Genomic DNA, 17640 nt, shown 5'->3' with positions numbered 1-17640 from the left:
AGGAATGCTTCCTTGAAGGGTTTTGGATTTTTTCTTGCTTTGACAAAAAAAACAAACCAAAACAATGGACTTTTGGGAGTGTTTAAGCGGAGAAAAGGTAGTTTTGCCTTCTGTATTTCAGGGAGAAAAAAGCCCATCATCAAGCAAAAGCAGTAGCACCCTCAAGGAGAGGCACAGTTTTGAGTTTTGATTGTAGATAGAAAAGGACTACATTTCACTACAAATCACCCAACACTAAGGAATTTTAAAAGTCCCACAGAAAGTCCCAACATTCTTGTATCCACATTGCACTGGGTTGCTCTTTCTGTATAAAGTTTTTACTCTTGGAAAAAGCCTTTTCTTTGCTCTACACACACTGGCTTTAAACATAAAACAAAATTATGCTTCAGCAAGGCATTCAGCTATGTTGTGAGTAAGAGTGGATGTTAAGCACATGTTAAGTCCAGGCTAATGCCTTTTCCTGAGCAGGTGCATTGCAGCTTGAGATGTAAAAGACAAGAAAGATTCACACTGAAGCTAAAGCATCACAGTGTTGTCATTACCCCTTTTAAAAAGCATGGACAGGATTGAGCCCTATCCCATGTTCAGTCTGAAAGCAATGCCCCCTTGTTCCCTCCTACAATAAGCTGTTCATGAAGACTCTTACAAGTGAAGGCAGCTCATGTGGGTCTGTGGGGGGTGAGCCCAGGTCCCAATAAGGGAAGTCAGAGCAGATCTCTGGCTACTGTCCAGGTCCTGATGAGCACTTCATCGAAGACATTTCAGGCTCTCACAAATATACGTCCCTCAGATGCTAAAGCATTGTCCAGAGTCTGGGCATGAATATTGTTAACATATTACATCTGAAAGTATGATGGGAAGCACAACCTAGCTCTGTGGTCTCATCATTGTATTATTTGTAAGCCATCACATGTAAAAGCGGGATGAGGAATTACTTCAATTGCCATCTGAATATTTCAGGTTCTATCTCTTACAGTAACTGTAAAATGATTAAATCAACTTTCCCAATAGAACCTCTGAGACTCCATCAGCACATAGAGGAATGAAGGAAACCTTTCAAAACTATGCAGCTGTAGGGAGAAGAGGATGAGGAGGAAGGGTGTTCCACACAGAAATCACTCAGATTTCATAAAATATTTTTGCTGCCTGGTAATGGGATTTTTTTTTTTTCACAATTCTAACAGTTGACAGGAAAACTGCACGTGTAAAACACAATTCAGCAAACTTCATTTCTGGATGCCTTTCTTTTCTCTCTCCATTACAGAAGCCCTGGGAGTGCTAAGAGGAGTTATCAAAAGAAAAAGGAAGAGAAAGCCAGTTGCAGAGGCCTGAGGATTATCCTTGGCAGTGATGGCCTTATGTTTGTAATCCACTCTCTAGTCCTTTGCACCAGGTGTTTTTAATATTTAGGAAATCTCACATCCTGCAGTGGGGAATCTTCTCCTGAGTATGCAATACTTTCTCATCATTTATTAAGTCCAAGAGCACCAATTCACAAGGAGGGAAGCTCTGCACGCAGGTGTTGTTCAAAATCGAACTTGCAAAACAAGCATGCAAAAACACCTGGATGGTTTTATTTCTCAAATTAAAATTCTTCTTTTAATTAAAATAACTTGAAATTTTTTTGGAAGAAAAAAAATAGTGTGGGCAAATTTCTGGTGGTTCAGTAGGACACATACTGAGGTCTAATGTACCTCTGAAAAAGACTCTCAGAGTAGGATGGCAAACACACTTAGAGCTCAACTCTGGCACATGAACATTGGCTAAAATTCCTCCCTGATTTCAGCCACTGAGGAGGTACCACACAGATGGATCTACTAGTATGAGCAGAGCTCCCTGCAAAAGTGTTACCTCACATGCTCCATACTTGTAAAAATTTTAAGGTCCAGCTACCACCTTTAAGGTTCTGATCCTCACCAGGGCTATCGCCTGTGAGCAGTGGCAGAAAATTCAAGTGGACTCTTTCTTCAGGAGTAAAATCACCAGAAAGTGTCTAAGTTCCTTAGCAAATTCCTCAGCACAAGGATTTGTTGTTGCTATACGGGTTTCAAGAGTACCAACAGGCATGCACAGCTTCTTGTAAGGCCAGAAGTAATTACTATTACAACTACCTCTCTGCAGCTGTGCAGTCCAAATCCTGTCCCCTCAGCTCTGTACACGCAGCAGCCCCACACTATGCACAGTCAGACTATTTTACCTTATTTTTTCCAAGCTGCCATTCAGTGCTTGTGTTGTCATACAGACGAAGCAGGACGGCACATTTCTCATTTAAATCTTCAGGCAGAGTTAAGTTTCTCATGAGGACTTTATACCTGGCAACCAAAAAGTATTTCTTAATTTAAAAGACAAGTTTCATTTTTGCCATGTGATTTTTTGTCATTTGTCATTTTGTCATGTGATTTTCACTTTATTCCTCAACATGGGAATGCTGATTTGGTACCCATGACTCGCATCTGAAGTGCACAAGTCATAGTGTTTACCTTTTATAAAAGTCTTGGAAGGGCCTGCGGACTGGGAAGCCAGCCCTCCGGATCCTGACTGTCTCCAGCATCCCGGAATAGCGCAGCTGGTTAAGCACCACCGTCTGATCAAACTGGTCTGGCATCTAAAATAAGCAGGTTCAAAAAAAGGATTTTAATAGCAATGGTTAGAGATGTCAGGGCAAATTATATGAATTGGCAATGCACAAAGGCTAAAAACTGGCTACACCATGTCTTAAAGGACATTAGCAGTTCAGAACATATAAAAATATATCAACAAGATGGAAATAAAGGGATCATCACACAGTATAATTTCCATAAACACAACATTTACAGCCATTTAATCCAATCAGCTCTCTCTTGCCATTTATCATATCTTCGCAGGCAATTTCCTATGCAGGAAGAAATGACAGAAAGAAGCAGAGGCAGCTAACAGCTATAAACTTGACTTGTGTTTCTTTAGCAATTGAATTTACAGTCCCTGTAGATAATCCCAAATGTTGAAGATACACAAACACAGCGGTATGTTATGGTTTTAGAAAAAAACAAAGCAAAACCAGAAGGGCAGAAAACATTTTAGTATAGTGAGAATTCATCTACTATGGACAGTGATGGAACCTCAAATCTAAAATAAGCTGTATTTCAGTGAATTTCTATTTGCTGCTATTCTGAACAGCAAAAATATTTTAATCTGTAAACACAAACATTTCTGCTTATCTGAAACAGGTTTACCCTAGTTTGCATGCAGTTCTTTTGGCATCATTTTTCATTTAGAAAACTTATCAGATAACCCTAACCTAACACAGTCATGAAAACCTCTCAATACTGATCAGTTTGTTCCTGCCTTTGGATTCCTGGGAATCTTCCTGTCCCATCTCAGAACGTCCTGGAGTTACCCATGCTTTCACCACACTTTGAGGTAAACCAGCCACAGCCACATGACGCTACTCAAAGACAGTGGATAAAGAAGTTGTAGATGCCTCATCCTTGGAAATATTCAAGATGGTGCTAACCACTATCTTGCAAAACCCCGGCAACCCTGATACCAAAATAACACCTCATGTAAAGACATAATTGAATTAATCAGCTCCAAAATCCACTTAACCAAAACAAACTGTCCTGCACAGTCATTTGCAGGGCTGGAGTACAGTGCTTCATATTTTCAAGAATCAGTTCAGAAGGAGAGATCTCTTAGACAAAGCCAATGGTTTATATAAGACCTGAAGCTCTTCAGCTGATAGAAGTGACAGCAAGGTCAAGCCCTGAGCAACTGTAAATCAGAGCACTTTCTTGGTATTCACTAACTCACTTTAATCATGCCTCCTGTTCAACTTATCGAATCCCCCAACATTTTCACTTCTCAAAAGTAATTTCAGGAAAGCACAGACACAAAACTTAGTTAAAAATATCTAGTTCAAACTTTTCCATTAGTGCTTTGATGCAGAAAAAAACTCCACTGTGTGTCAGTGATAAGCCAGGTTTGTTAATTAGGCAGCTTCAAGAATATTGCTAACTTAGCTTCTACCTCCCTCCTTTAAAAGACAAAATGTCTAAACCAAAATGTTGCTATTCTCCCTTTCATGAATTTCTCTTCTGGAGCAGAGGTGGGACACTCCTCTGTAGGTGCAGCAGCCCTTCTGCACAGGCGAGTGCTTCCCTGGCACTCAAGATTAACTCTGGCAGTGAAATACCCTCCAGTCCCTTCCGTTGGTGCAGGGGCTACAATTCATAAGGAAAGACACTACAGCCTGGCCCTTCCACCACAGTCAATAGTACTGAACAAAACTGAAAACAATTGCTGTTCTATTAAGTGCCTGGTCACCTGGTGAGACCTGCCCTGCTGGGACAATGAGCACTGGTTGCTGGCATGACCAGATCAAGCCCAAGCAGGTGGATGGGGGCTACGGAGAAATTCAGTCATGAACAGCAGCTGCTTTTGCCTTCTCTCTGAGACAGATGCTTTGCATTCCTGGGAAACTCAGGAGTTACATCTACTCTGTGCCACCCTGGCTGTTGTTACACTAATGGCTCTGACAAACGTGATTTAACATTTTTATTTCCATACCTATGCATATAAAAAATTAATGATCCAGATGGGGAAAAAATGTGTTTGTGAATGATACAAGCAAAGTCTTCTTTCTCAGCAATGTGTTTAATTTGGATTTTGCCACCACTACTAAAACACATCACAAGCAAAATCTTTCTGTGGTACTGAACACAGAGTGTCAATGCTTACAACGAAGGTATCAATAGTCATGACTGGCATTGCCAACAGCTTCCCTACGTGCTCACCCTATGGCACTGTTAGGCAACCAGCCTGGCAAAGCTGCCCTTGGAATGTACACCGTGCACTCTGGCCTGCCAGTTTCTGTGCAGAAGGCTGATAATGCCAATAGGAAAGGGAATGTCTAAACACAGGTGCATGTACAAACCACGAGGAAAAACATATTAATTTTTTGCCACATGTAACTCGAGGCTGATTTGTGCCACAAGTGGACAGAGGTCAACACACCTATTTTTCATTGATACTACACATGCTTTCAGTCCTTTTATCCCACCCATACTTGTTGGTTCAAAAGGTGAGGTTCTTTACAAGACTTGCAAACAAAACAGTATTTTCAGGGCACTGAGGACAGGAAGCAGATGCATCCACAGGAGTGGGGATGCACCGATGCCAGGCAAAACTCTGGTGACACTATAGTTGTCTCCCTCACCAGGCAGCCTCACAATTTGCAAGGGAGCACCTCCTGCTTTGAGAGCCAGATGGCTGCTGCATCACTTAATCCTTCTATTGCCAGCCCCAGGCACTTAAAATGTCAAAAGTCAGACAAAAGGCTGGCTCTAAAGATCGTGTTACTTTTTTTAAAAAAACTTTCTCTTTCCATCCCTGTTTTGAGTCGCAGAGGATGAGGCACCATTTTCATGACCTTTTCCCAGCAACTACAGAAGTCAGAAAGAACGCTGCTATGTCACCAGAAGCTGGGACTTTCACACACCTTACCTCAGAAACCTGCATTTTAAAGAACAGAATGAAACACTGCAAGAGATGGTGACATGGTATCACAGCAGGGCAACATAAAGACCATCACCATTTTAATTATCTAAGCATACTCCTTCACTTTAAATGTGTAATTATTTTTAATTACTCACACACACATGAGGCTATTAAATTGGAGGGTCAAATCCTGCCCTGGCATATCACTGGAATTACATCTAATTACATCTGCAAGAAGTCTGGCTGCTTTGAGTAAACTGAGGTGAAGTGGTGGTAAGAGTTGAGCCAGACTCCTATTTTACACTTTGAATATAGAGTACCAGCAGATGCTCCCTCTCACCTGGGGGGGCTTGAGTGAGCTAGCACAACAGCTCTCCAGTCCTCACCAATGAGGAGAGCTGCAGCCAGTCAGAGAGTAAGCCAAAATCCAAAACGCTAACATCCACCCAAGGTTTCCCACATCTAATGAAAACAACTGGAAGAAGTCGCAAACACAGTCCTGTGCACAACAGCGCCCAGCACATCCAGCTCGCAACTTGGCGACAGGCTGCACCTCAGGTAGTTTTACTCTGTGGAAGCAGAGGATTTCAGCCTCATCATATGAACACTTGCAGGCAGAGACAACCTTAAGCATACCTTTCAGTCAGCAGGTTCCTCATACTTAAAAATCAATTGCATGTGCATTTATTGAACCAGAGCGCAAGTATTGTATATACCCTACCAATAAAGTGCAGACCTTTCTAAGACAGACAATGATGACCATCTCCACTTGAACAATGCTCAGTACAGCACTAATTAAACTTGCAATAGCATAAAATCTCCATGCAAAGGGTTACCTGTGCAGCTGACGCTCAGTCTTGTATATTTACTGGTGCTGCTTCAGACTTTCTGTGGTATGCCAGCTAGCATTCAGATTTATAGCAAAGTTAACACAGGACAGGACACAGCTCTGGGGTCTGCTACACTTTTACTAGTGTTGCTGTAAGAGCTGGACTTGTTTCACACTTGGGAAGAAATTGTATTCTGCAGGAAAATTTCTGATTAGAACAGAACCATATCTGATTTTAAAACAACATGTCTTCCAAAGTAGAAATTTGAATTGCTAAAAGTAAGACTCTTGCAAAGTAAGATCAAGTTTATAAAGGAGAAAGCAACAGAAAAAGAAGTGTCCTGGTTTGAGCCAAGATAGTAGCAATTTTATTTTAATAAGTTTACTTTTCAGTTAAGTCTCCTCTAAGGAACCGCACCTGCTCTGACAGGAAGTCTAGTGACAGCTTCCAGAACTGTCTGAGAGATGCAGTAAACTTCAAATCAACTCCATTTTCAAAAGACATTTCACTTTTATCAAGGAATGGCAGCACTAAACCACTCCCGACAGGTAAAATCGCCAGACGACGGCTAAACTCACATGGGTCACAGCCACTTTAGGGCACTGAGCAACATCAATGTGAAATTAATAGCTATAAGTCAGGTCTGTTCTACTTGATAAAGATGTTTTTTTTTGTGGTGCACTCTTTCATAGCACAACTTGTAATTTATCATTTCCTGACTCCTAAAGTCTCCAGTGAATTTGCGCCAGACGGCACTGAAGCCAAGGCTTTAATGTGACCTGGAGTCTCTGCTGGCGAGACGCTGGCTCCTTAAGCTGCTAAATGCTTGCTCTGATCTGTTGCAAGCCTCCTAAAGGGCAAAGCTGCTGCCTGAAATCACAATTAGAAGCGGCCATTAGGAGAGACGTCTAACATCTAGGCAGAATTTTCATGATAAAATAGTTCCTTAGATTACAGTCTGACAGAGGCTTAAAAAACCTACCATCCCTTTTCCCTGGACAGGACCTGTAGTGGAGACCCCATTTATCTGAGTAACACACACAGAGAACACAACATTTTTTTTTTTTCTGTGCATCATTTGCACCATTCAAACACAGGATACCTGACCTCCCCTGGCAGAAATCAAAGAATCATAGAATGGTTTGTGTTGGAAGCATCCTAGAAGATCTGGTTCTAATCCTCCTGCAAGGACAGGGACACCTTCCACTAGACCAGGTTGCACAAAGTCCTGACCTGGGGCTTGAATTCGTCCAGGGAGGGGGCATCCAAAACCTCCCTGGGCATCCTGTTGCAGTGCCTCACTATCCTAACAGTAAGTAATTTCTTCCTAACATCTAATATAAATCTCTCCTCTCCTAGTTGAAAACCATTACCCCTCATCCTATCACTACATACCCTGATAAAAAGTCCCTCCCCAGCTTTCCTGTAGGCCCCTTTCAAGTACTAGAAGGCTGCTATAAGGTCTCCTTGGACCCTTCTTTTCTCCAGGCTGAAAAACCCCAACTCGCTCAGGTCCTCTTCATAGCAGAGGTGCTCCAACCCTTGGATCATCTTCATGGCCCTTTTCTGGACTTGCTCCAAGAGCTTTATTTCCTTCCTGTAGGAGAAATCCTCCTTCCTCCCTGAACTACTGGCTGCCTCCAAAAAGTACAGGCACAATAACAACAGTTACAGCAGCATTGTGGACTTCATGGCCCTTTTCTGGACTTGCTCCAAGAGCTTTATTTCCTTCCTGTAGGAGAAATCCTCCTTCCTCCCTGAACTACTGGCTGCCTCCAAAAAGTACAGGCACAATAACAACAGTTACAGCAGCATTGTGGATTTTATGTTGGCAGAAGGAACTTCACAGAGAGACTGGGGGAACAGGGGGAAAGAAAGGAAAAATACACCAATCCCTTTTTTTTCTAGACTCCTCTGTGAGAACTTGAACGTTCAAGACTATGTCAGGTTTGCTACTGTGTCTTAAAAGTGTTGAATTTCCTGGGTTAGGAGAGTGTCTTGTGGAAGACAGGTACAGAGAAAGAAAAGATGAAAAGCAGGTAAGATGATGTGAAAAAGTATTCTTTAATTTAAAAACCAGCAACCTTTCTCAATGTTTTATTTCTTTTAAATCTGCTATTTTATTTCTAAAATGAAACCTTGGTGATTTTATTCTGGGAAAAAGCACCAGAAATTGAAAAGAGGTCTGTATTGCCCTGTTTTAGAGTGAGTTTTGAACCTGTTTTCATATCCTAGCATGTACTGATGTTTCTTATGAAAAAGGGGGATTCATTAATCCAGATCTTTCTGAAACAATCCCCATAGTCTTCTGATCTCAGTCACCAGCTCCACAAGTCAAAACCTACGTTGAACTTTCATCTCAGAAGAATTTTAAAATTGTCAATAAATTAACTTGCAAAATATAATCTAGATGAGCTGATACGAAAACTTCTGCATTTGTTTGCTTTTTTCTGCATTTGTTTGCTTTTTTCTAAGCCACACAGCACTAGCAATTCTTACCCATACACATTGCTCGGCAGCCTCTATTTCTTCTGAAAATTCAAGCCAGTAACCTGAAAGAAGGGAAACACCTACACCCACAATATGAAAATGCACTGTACAGCCAAATAAGGCAGGACTAGGGCAATCTCCCTGTCAAATCCAGAGGCTTCAACTGCAGTGTCATGTTGGTCACACTCCTACCTCCAGCAAAGTGTTTCAGCCCCCTGCTCTTCTAGCCATTATTTCTTCTCTTGTCTTGCCGACACTGTTTTACTCAACAGTGTTGCAACCTCAGAATTGTTCTGCTTACAGCAGAAGGAGCATTAAAAACTGTGCATGTCCTGCCCAAGGACCTGGAGCATCAGGTCCCACTGACCTAAGAGCACACGTATTTCAAAGAAAGAAACCCTCTGTGGTCTTCTCTGGCATGTAGCAAGCTGTAACTGGAACAGATTGAAATACAGACATATTTGACGTCTGATTTGGTTTTGAAGACTTTTCCTTACTGTCCCAGAATATTTGTGTCCACAAACACCCTAAGAACATAGGAGAATAAAACAAAAACCATGCCACAGCTAAAAAGTTTATTTGATATTTCTACCATATGGCAGTACAGTAGAAATACCAAAGTCAAGACAAGTCCTTGCCAAGACTGGCAAGTCAAGGAATATTTGGATAAACCTGAAATAACAGTAAGTGGTTTTGCATGTCCAAAGTTCTCCTGGCTTTTATTCATACACCAACCCCAAAAACACAGAAAAAGCCTCTAAAAATTACAAACAGTGCTGCTGGTAACTTGCTGGAAAAAGAGGACGGGCATATTGCAACACTTGTGCCCCAAAAAGTTCTGCTGCTAACTCCACACCAGATTTCACTGAAATACTGGGTGTTTTATACCATCTCTCCAGGTCTGAATGTGAACATACTGCATTTACCAACAGAAAGCATTTACACAATTAGCTGATCTTCTTTTCAACTCCAACTACTGCATCTGACCTGTGTGACTTACCTTCCAGCCCAGAGTGTTTCAGGTAAGAGACAGACTTCAGAATTAGCCACTTTCATGCCACAGGTTAGAGTTGCTTGTGCTAAAAATAATACTGTATAGAAGGAACACTGTAATTTTAGAGTTCTTCTACTGTACCAAAGGAGTCAAAGGCAGAGACTCAATAAATGTGAAAATGCTGTTGTATTTATATGAAGCCTGTCACCCAAGTTACTTTACAAGCAAGGGCATCTCAAAGACATTTCTAAGACAGCAACCCATTTAATTGTCATGAAGCAGTACATAACCACACTGATCATTTGCACTAGTTTTTTAAGATTTCAGCTAGGTCAAGACACTGCTGAGTCAAATCCATCTTCAAAGATGCTGTAGTCATATTTTGGGTCTTACTTGTGTATACCAAAGATAAAGCTGGAAATTGCTTCATCGTTGGAGAAAAGATTCTGACCTGCTTCCTGTGATTCCATGCTTTCATAAACAATGATCAATAAACTCAAAATTATGGAGCTATTTAAATTACTTTTTATTAGCCAGTGTCACTGCAGTCTTGCATTTCAGAGCAATATTCTTTTTGCTTGGTTTCTAAGGACTAAATGTTACCGTAAGTAAATACACAACAGCTACTTCATGTACCTTCTTCCTTTCTAAAGGTATACAGAATTTCTTCTAAAGGAAGACAGAAGTTGTTCACCTCTCTCACCAGAGGTGATACATAAGCCCAGAGAAATTACAGCAATTTCTTACACACTGGTTAACAAACTTCATGGAACAGGAAAGGATTCTTAAAGGCAGGGATTTCTAAGTTTTCCAAGTGTATGTCTAAGAGCTACCTATGCATGTACACAAGTTTTCAGCTGAAGTGAGCCCTTTGTTGCTTGAATACATTATTCAGAAAGTCTATTGAAATGCACAGCAAGTCTCACAGGCTGTTTGCCCCAGAACAGCAACTGCAGGAGCATCCATGTGAGACAGACAATTAAAAGCATTTGAGAAAAGAGGGATTTAAAGTTTGAAGCTGCTCTGGCAGGGTCTCAGCAGGATGACAGAAGGTGCAACTGGCAGCGCAGACCCCAGCTGGAACTTTTCATGGGCCCTCCTTCTCCACCTGTGAGTAATCTGTTGCCATTTCATCTGAGGTCATCCTCACTAAAACCTCCAGTCCCTGCAGACTAAACCCCAATCTGGCCTCATTCTCCCCACATTGTGACCTGTCAGCAGGCTTCTCCTGAAGAAAATCAATCAGGCTGCCTGATAGCCACAGACATACCATAAAGAAACATGCTGTGAGGTACTAATTGCAAGGACAGCTGTCCTTCCTTACTGATTCCATGTCAAGACAGCCAGCATCACCACTGCTCATTACAATGGTCAAGACAACAACCGCACACACCACTCTGTGTGTGCTGAGGCTGCACACAAGCCAACTGCTTATGGTGAAATCCTGGCCCTCAACATCAGTTGTGACTGAAAACAACTCACACAGACTGTGACCCCAACTTTTTCTTTTTTATTTGATACATTTGTCCATACTTTACAAGACTTTTGTTACTGGACTGTTTATTGGCAAGCTGGGCATGTAAGTTCATTTCTATATTTAAGAGCAGTGCATGGAACACAAGGACAGCAGAAGAGAAATTTAAATCCCAGTCTCTCATGAGTCTCTGTTTCAGTTTGGAGCACCCACCTGCCACTTCTCTTGACCTGGTCACACCTGAGTCCTTTAGGACCGCATGCTTGAATGCCACCTTAGATCTTGAGATGCTATTTTGAGGCATTGCTTGAAAGAAAATTCTAAACATTCTCTGTTGTTTCAAAAGTCAGTTGAAATCACTAAAAAGTGTGAAAACCAAAGCCAAGTCACATTCAAACCAGAAGGCACACCTTTTCCTCAGTGGAAGAACTTACCTACAGTGGAGGGATCATTTAAAGCCACCCAATGCTTCAAAGAAAACACAAGATGCCCTCCTCCTTCCAGCAGGTGTTAATGCTTTCTTTACAGCTTGCCACGCAACAGGTTAGACTAAAAGTAATCTCCCTTCAGCACTCCAGTTGTGGAGAAAATAATATTTTTTAAATTATTTGAAGAAGCTTAGTGCTGACTTCCATAACATTTGGTATTGGGTGTCCCAAACACCGACTATGCATCAGAGGAAGGAACCAGGCACACAGCTACTGGCCTGCAGTGGATGGCGCAGTCTAGCATTGCATTTCCCAAATGCAAGCTTTGTCTTGGCAGGAAGCAAGTTCATTACTTATGCAAGCACTTGGCAGACATTTGGCTGAGATTTTACAGTGGGTAAAATCTGCCTACAAAGACACAGGCTGCAGCACTATGGACTAGCTTAGATTAAGTCATTACAAAGCCTTCACACATTCACCATGAAATAATAAAAGTGCACTCCACACTCTCAGCTACAGTTGCTAAAAACAGGAAAAGCCCTGCAACAATCATATATATGAAAACTGTAAGGTTGAAAGCAATAAAAGACTGAGTTGTCTTTAACTGACTTAAGTGTGGAGTGTATGTGTTGGCTGTATAGTCCTGAGGGCCATGAGCTTCCTAGCTAAGAATCAAACCCAGATTCAAGCAATGTTAAAAAGTTAGCACTTGGTTGCACACTTTTTTGTCTGTATCAAGGCCACAAGCAGATTCTGTCTCCAATGTATTTCACTCCTGCACATGGTTCATTCCCTCAGTGGCCCATACCAAACGCCTACAAAGCACCAGGATGACATAACGCACTGACTTGCTGCTTGGAGCTTTCTCAAGCAAGTTCTCGTGCAATTCCTATGCCAAAAAAAATTTAAGGTTTTGTAAAATCATCTCCTAAGGAGCCCTTTTCTCCTCTCCTTCTTGTATCAAGCCTTTTGTTTGAAAGCCATAATAGGAAATCAGCCAGGCTTAAATCACAGGCAGTATCTGCTATGTGTAAATGAGGAACGCCACAAAATATTCAGCCGAACAGCTTTGGGTTGCTAAGACACCAGAGGTCGGGCAGCACTGAAAGGGCAGATTATTCCCAACCCTGCACAGGCACAGGGCTCCATTCATGGCAGGGTCCTGCCTCTGGGCTGCTGCCTGAATGGGCACCATGGCCCAGCCCTCCCGGGACATCCCTGCTGCCCAGATCCCCTGGGACCCTGCAGAGATCCCAGCCAAAGCAGCCAGCACGTGGGCGCCTCTTTACCAAAAGCACCTCATTGGGCTGTGCAGAGTCCTTGCTGCTTTTTATCATTACTGAGGACTCACCTCCACCTGGAGGAGCCCAGGACACCAGGGGCTGTCTGAGAGCTATGCTGCAACAGACGTGTAGTGGGTGGTCTGGGAATCTGCTTTAAGTTTTAGAAGTATGAGGAAACCCATAACAGAGCAGTTAAGATATTTTTTAAGTTTAGAGAGGGGAAATTCAAGATTATGGAAGATGGTGGAGAACCTGTGTTTAGCACAGACATTTACCTGGCTGGCAGCAAGAGTTGCGTGATGGCCCAGACAAATGAATCCCATGTAATCAGTATGTTAATCACATCTCAGACAGCATCAGTCTAACTTAGGCACTTTTCTTAGAATTTGGTCCTCTGAGCTGCTGCTCTTATGTGCCTCTACATGTTTACATTATAAATTGAAGACTTGTCTTGCAGATCTGCAACTGACCAGTCAAGGGGGTATCAAGACTAATGAAACATTTATGTGTGTGTTTGTAGTGAAGGGACAGAAAATGAAGGTTCCTGTGTACTTCCATTTCACAGAAAAAGGAAACTAATATGTTTTCCTTGGACTGCTTTGTTAAAATACAAAAGTCCCATCCCATCCAACCTCCCCATTAAGAGCTGGAAAGTCTTCTATTTGAATTTTTTGATGTTTCCAAGAACCACATCAAAATCAAATCAGGTATTTCTGATAGTTCTGAAAGTTCCACCTTAAAGCAAACAAACAAAAAAGGGCCTTTACTGATTTCTTCATATATTACAGAAACACAAAATGGAGAAGCTCCGCACACGTATCTTGTGCTGTCACAGAGGCCATGCTGAAGGCACAGGTGAGTCAACATCATCTTGTCTAGAACAGCAGGTAGTTTCTGTGCTTCCTGCAAGCATTACTAGTAACTGCATTTGATAGTGCAAAAAACCATTATGATCTCATAGCTATAAATTATATGTTGGCAATTGTTAACACTTGCAGTGAAAGTCACCATATATTTTTCCCTCACAAAAAAATTGCAAAACCTACTTTTTTCAATTCCTATGTTTCTGTGAAATAAGAGTTGACTATGGAATAAAATAATTTTGCTTTATTATCATGGTGTAGTTACCCAAAATGGATGGCAACAAATCTCCCTTAGCACCAGTAACTATCACCTGATCTAACTACACACACAGACAGAAAACATGAATTATAAAAATGATAAATTTACATTCAGGACCTAACTAATTTAACATTCAACCACCTTCTGAGTGATTTAATTGCGATGCCACTGTTCATATCCACAAAGCCTGCAGAATTTACAGGCAGGGACACTGGTCAATGGCCCTTTGTTTCTTTAAAGCAAGCTCAACTTTTTCTTAGTTACATGTAGCAAACACTTAGTTAACTCTAATTTTAAGATGATCCTGTGGAGAAAAGTTCTGCCTTTACTTATGGTTTTACAATCTGTGTGATGAGAAAGATTGCTTCCCCAGGTAATATGCTATGTGCTGCCCGGCACACTCACAGCAGCCTAAAACCAGTAATAACTTAAGCAAACCATTCAGGTGTGTGCCTGGAGTTCACTGAGGCCAAGGAGACATACATGCTCTTTAAAACTGGCTAATTTGAGACACACTAGTTTGTGCATGCCAGTGGTCACAGGGAGATGGCAATTTTGGATGGCTCAACAGCCACTTCTCCCTAGAGAAATTCCTAGGCTGGCTTAAATATACAACGAAACATAACCATTAATGTCTGAGTCAGAAAGCAACATTGAAGATAGAATCAGCTTCCTAAACGTGACTTTCTTTGCTATGTGAATTGTTTGCTGGTATTAAAAAACTTCTGTGAAGGTAATTTAAGTGCTAAAACACTTCTAATAAAAATAATTTCTTCCTTGGAAAGACTAAATTAATGAGGCTGGACAGTTGTTTTTTTTCCTAAATATTCACAAATGGTGTCCTGGCAAGATGCAGATGGACATACTCACCCTTTTTGTGCTGAATCTGGGGCAGCCATTCATTTGAGAAAGTATCACAGGGGATTTGGCATTTATCTGGCTTTCTGAAAGTGGATGTCTTCTCTCAACCCATCTACTTTAGCTCTGCTTGACTATCAATAGTTTTGAGAACTCCAAAACCCCCTATTTACCACATACTTCATGTGTGATGTATCTAGATCTACAGAGAGTAAGTCTCAAAAATGCCACAACGGATCTCACCATGCAAATGGTGGAATTAAAACACAGAACTATTAGTGTGGTGACAAATTTGCCTTTTCTACACTAAACATTGCGCAACATCACAGGTGCACGTGATGAGCCAAGGAGGCAACCAAAATGAAAAGCTTCTTAGTGCTTTGATTGATGTACATGGTGCCATGGGCTTCCTGGCTCACCAGGAACTTCAGAGACCTGAACAGAGTGTACACTTACCCTGTGCTTGGGACCAAACAACAGAACTACTGCTGCCCACAGAGCTTGAGGCATTTTGGTGCTACCACCTCCCTCCCACGAGGAGCACCCACTGCCCAGCTACCTGTCAACTGAACGGTGACATCAGGAACATGGAAGAGACAAACCAACAACAGCAATCTCAAACCTCATCACACATCAGCCGATTACTTCCTGTTGTTTAGGCTGACTGTCCTCACACAGCTATGACCCAGCTGATATCCTGAAACATCGACACTGCAGTTATCACATTCCACTTCAAACAGCTGAACACACAACCTCACTTCTGCAGTTCTACCACTGAAATAAAACCAGTGTTAGGAATCAAGCTGCCTTGCTTCTTAGGCTTATGAACTGCCTAAAACCTCCAGAAACAGAAAATTCTGAGTGTAATTTAGAACAAAGATAAGATGCTTTGATGCAAGTTTGGCAAATATTTCATGTTTAAAGTTTCTTCTTACAAGGTGACAGCAGATGTTCTGAAGAGTACTTTGTCTTTACAAATGCGCTGTGAGGTTTACCCCCATAAAATCTTGGCTTCTTTGCTGCATCCTGTGATTTAATTAAGAAAAGCCACATAGACACACAAATAGACAGCTGAAAAGAATGAAGCTTAGCAGCTGACCCAAGTCTACTCTTAAACATTACCTGCTGCTTCTTACGTGAAAAAGATCTGTGAATAGTTGGGACAGTACTATAACTTTCAGGTATTTTCTATCAGTAATGTAGCTGTACTGGAAAAAAACATTGTTGTTATGCTTCCATTTATCTTACAGGTTGAAAATACTTCTTTTTCTAAGAAAACTCTTGAAAAAGAAAACAAATCTTACCTTTTTTGAAACTAAGCAGTTTTAGGAAAAGAAATATTGAATACTTATCATTGATGTACCTACATTCTGACCTACCACCACTGTTATTATTTGGGGTTAAAAGGATGTACCTTAACCTCAGTGAGAGAACAACTACTGCAAGTTATGAGAACCCCATTTTCCCAGTCTCATAGGCACTTAATCAGATTGTATCTTCCCCGTTTAGATTTGCAAGGCAAATCTAGGGTTGCTCTTCTTGAGACCAGAATAAAACTCCCATAGACTTCAATGACGCTGGATCAAACCCATTCCCTCCGTAACAGGTTCTCTCAAGCAATTTTATACAAATTTTCTACCCTGTGGCTGAATCCTAATGTATACAGAGGCAAGCTCTTAAGTGGGAAAGCAAGGAGCAAAATGCAGATCCCAGAAGCAAAGGCAGTCAGTGGTGAAGATCAGAGCTATTTTACCTGCTGGGATGGAGGGTCTATTTCATCAAGGGTGGAAGGGGGGAGTTCATACAGCAAACACAGTAAAAATATACTCCTCCTCATACTCCTCCTTTCCATTACTGCTGCAATTAATACTTCTTTTTTCCAGGCACATTCCATTTTCTGTACTTCTATGGTGAAAAAATTACTGTCTCAAATGTGCCCCATCAAGTTTCTCCGGTAGAACTACAAAACTATTTAGACTTCTGTGTGCTGCAGATATCTCACTGGACTCCCCCACCCCCCAACACACTTGTCCCCAGTGTTGCTTTCTCATCATGTAAAGCAAAACTGCAGCCATGCCTTGTGCCTTAATAAATTACAGGAACACTAAAGTCCTAAACTTAACAGAACTGGTTATCCTGAATCTATCCCACTGATTGCTGAACAACAGAAAAGATCCTTCTCCAGAAAGCAGCTTGTCATTACAGAACAGGTCTTCCCCCCCTCTGCACACACAGCTCTACTTTTGCTGACTTCTTCCCTGCTCTGTGAACAATCACCCCTTTAACTTTCAAAGAGTATGATTTATGAAATCAGACTGCTTGGCAGCAAAATTCTCCTGCCTTTCGAAAATATGATTATACCAGTAAATTTAGTCATTTTTTCACAAACTTGATTCTGTGTGCATTTACCCTCTTGAAAAGAAAAGACAAGCCCAGAAACATTTCCAGTACAGCTTGCTGAGCCAAACTCTAGACACTTTCTTTTATCTTTCTACAAGTCCACTGCATGTCCAAGTACGCAAGATCAAAATTATTAAAAAACCTGCATGAATTAAATCCCTTACCTTTTAAGGCTTTTTCACCCTTCAGCGTTCGCCCATTGTGAAAAACTGAATCTTTAGCAGTTGCAGCTATGCACACACACAGAGAGAGAACAGGGCTTTCTTCAGCTCACTGGTATTTCAAG

General features: G+C 41.4%; 1 protein-coding gene across 1 annotated transcript in view; it reads right to left on the bottom strand.

The window, feature by feature from the left end:
* MYO10 (myosin X) overlaps nt 1-17640 on the bottom strand; it is a 132780-nt gene that overhangs the window by 30639 nt on the left and 84501 nt on the right. Inside the window, exons 19-20 of the mRNA XM_010005084.1 lie at nt 2481-2605; nt 2198-2312 (exon numbers count right to left, since the gene is read on the bottom strand). Coding sequence (XP_010003386.1) covers nt 2198-2312; nt 2481-2605 — 240 coding nt within the window. The remainder of the gene's footprint in view (nt 1-2197; nt 2313-2480; nt 2606-17640) is intronic.

Source organism: Chaetura pelagica, unplaced genomic scaffold (genome assembly GCF_000747805.2).
Source record: "Chaetura pelagica isolate M959 unplaced genomic scaffold, ChaPel_1.0 scaffold219, whole genome shotgun sequence".
In the NCBI taxonomy this organism is placed as follows: Eukaryota; Metazoa; Chordata; class Aves; order Apodiformes; family Apodidae; genus Chaetura; species Chaetura pelagica.
Note: the sequence above shows the minus strand (reverse complement) of the source record. Positions and strands in the feature narration are given on the sequence as shown.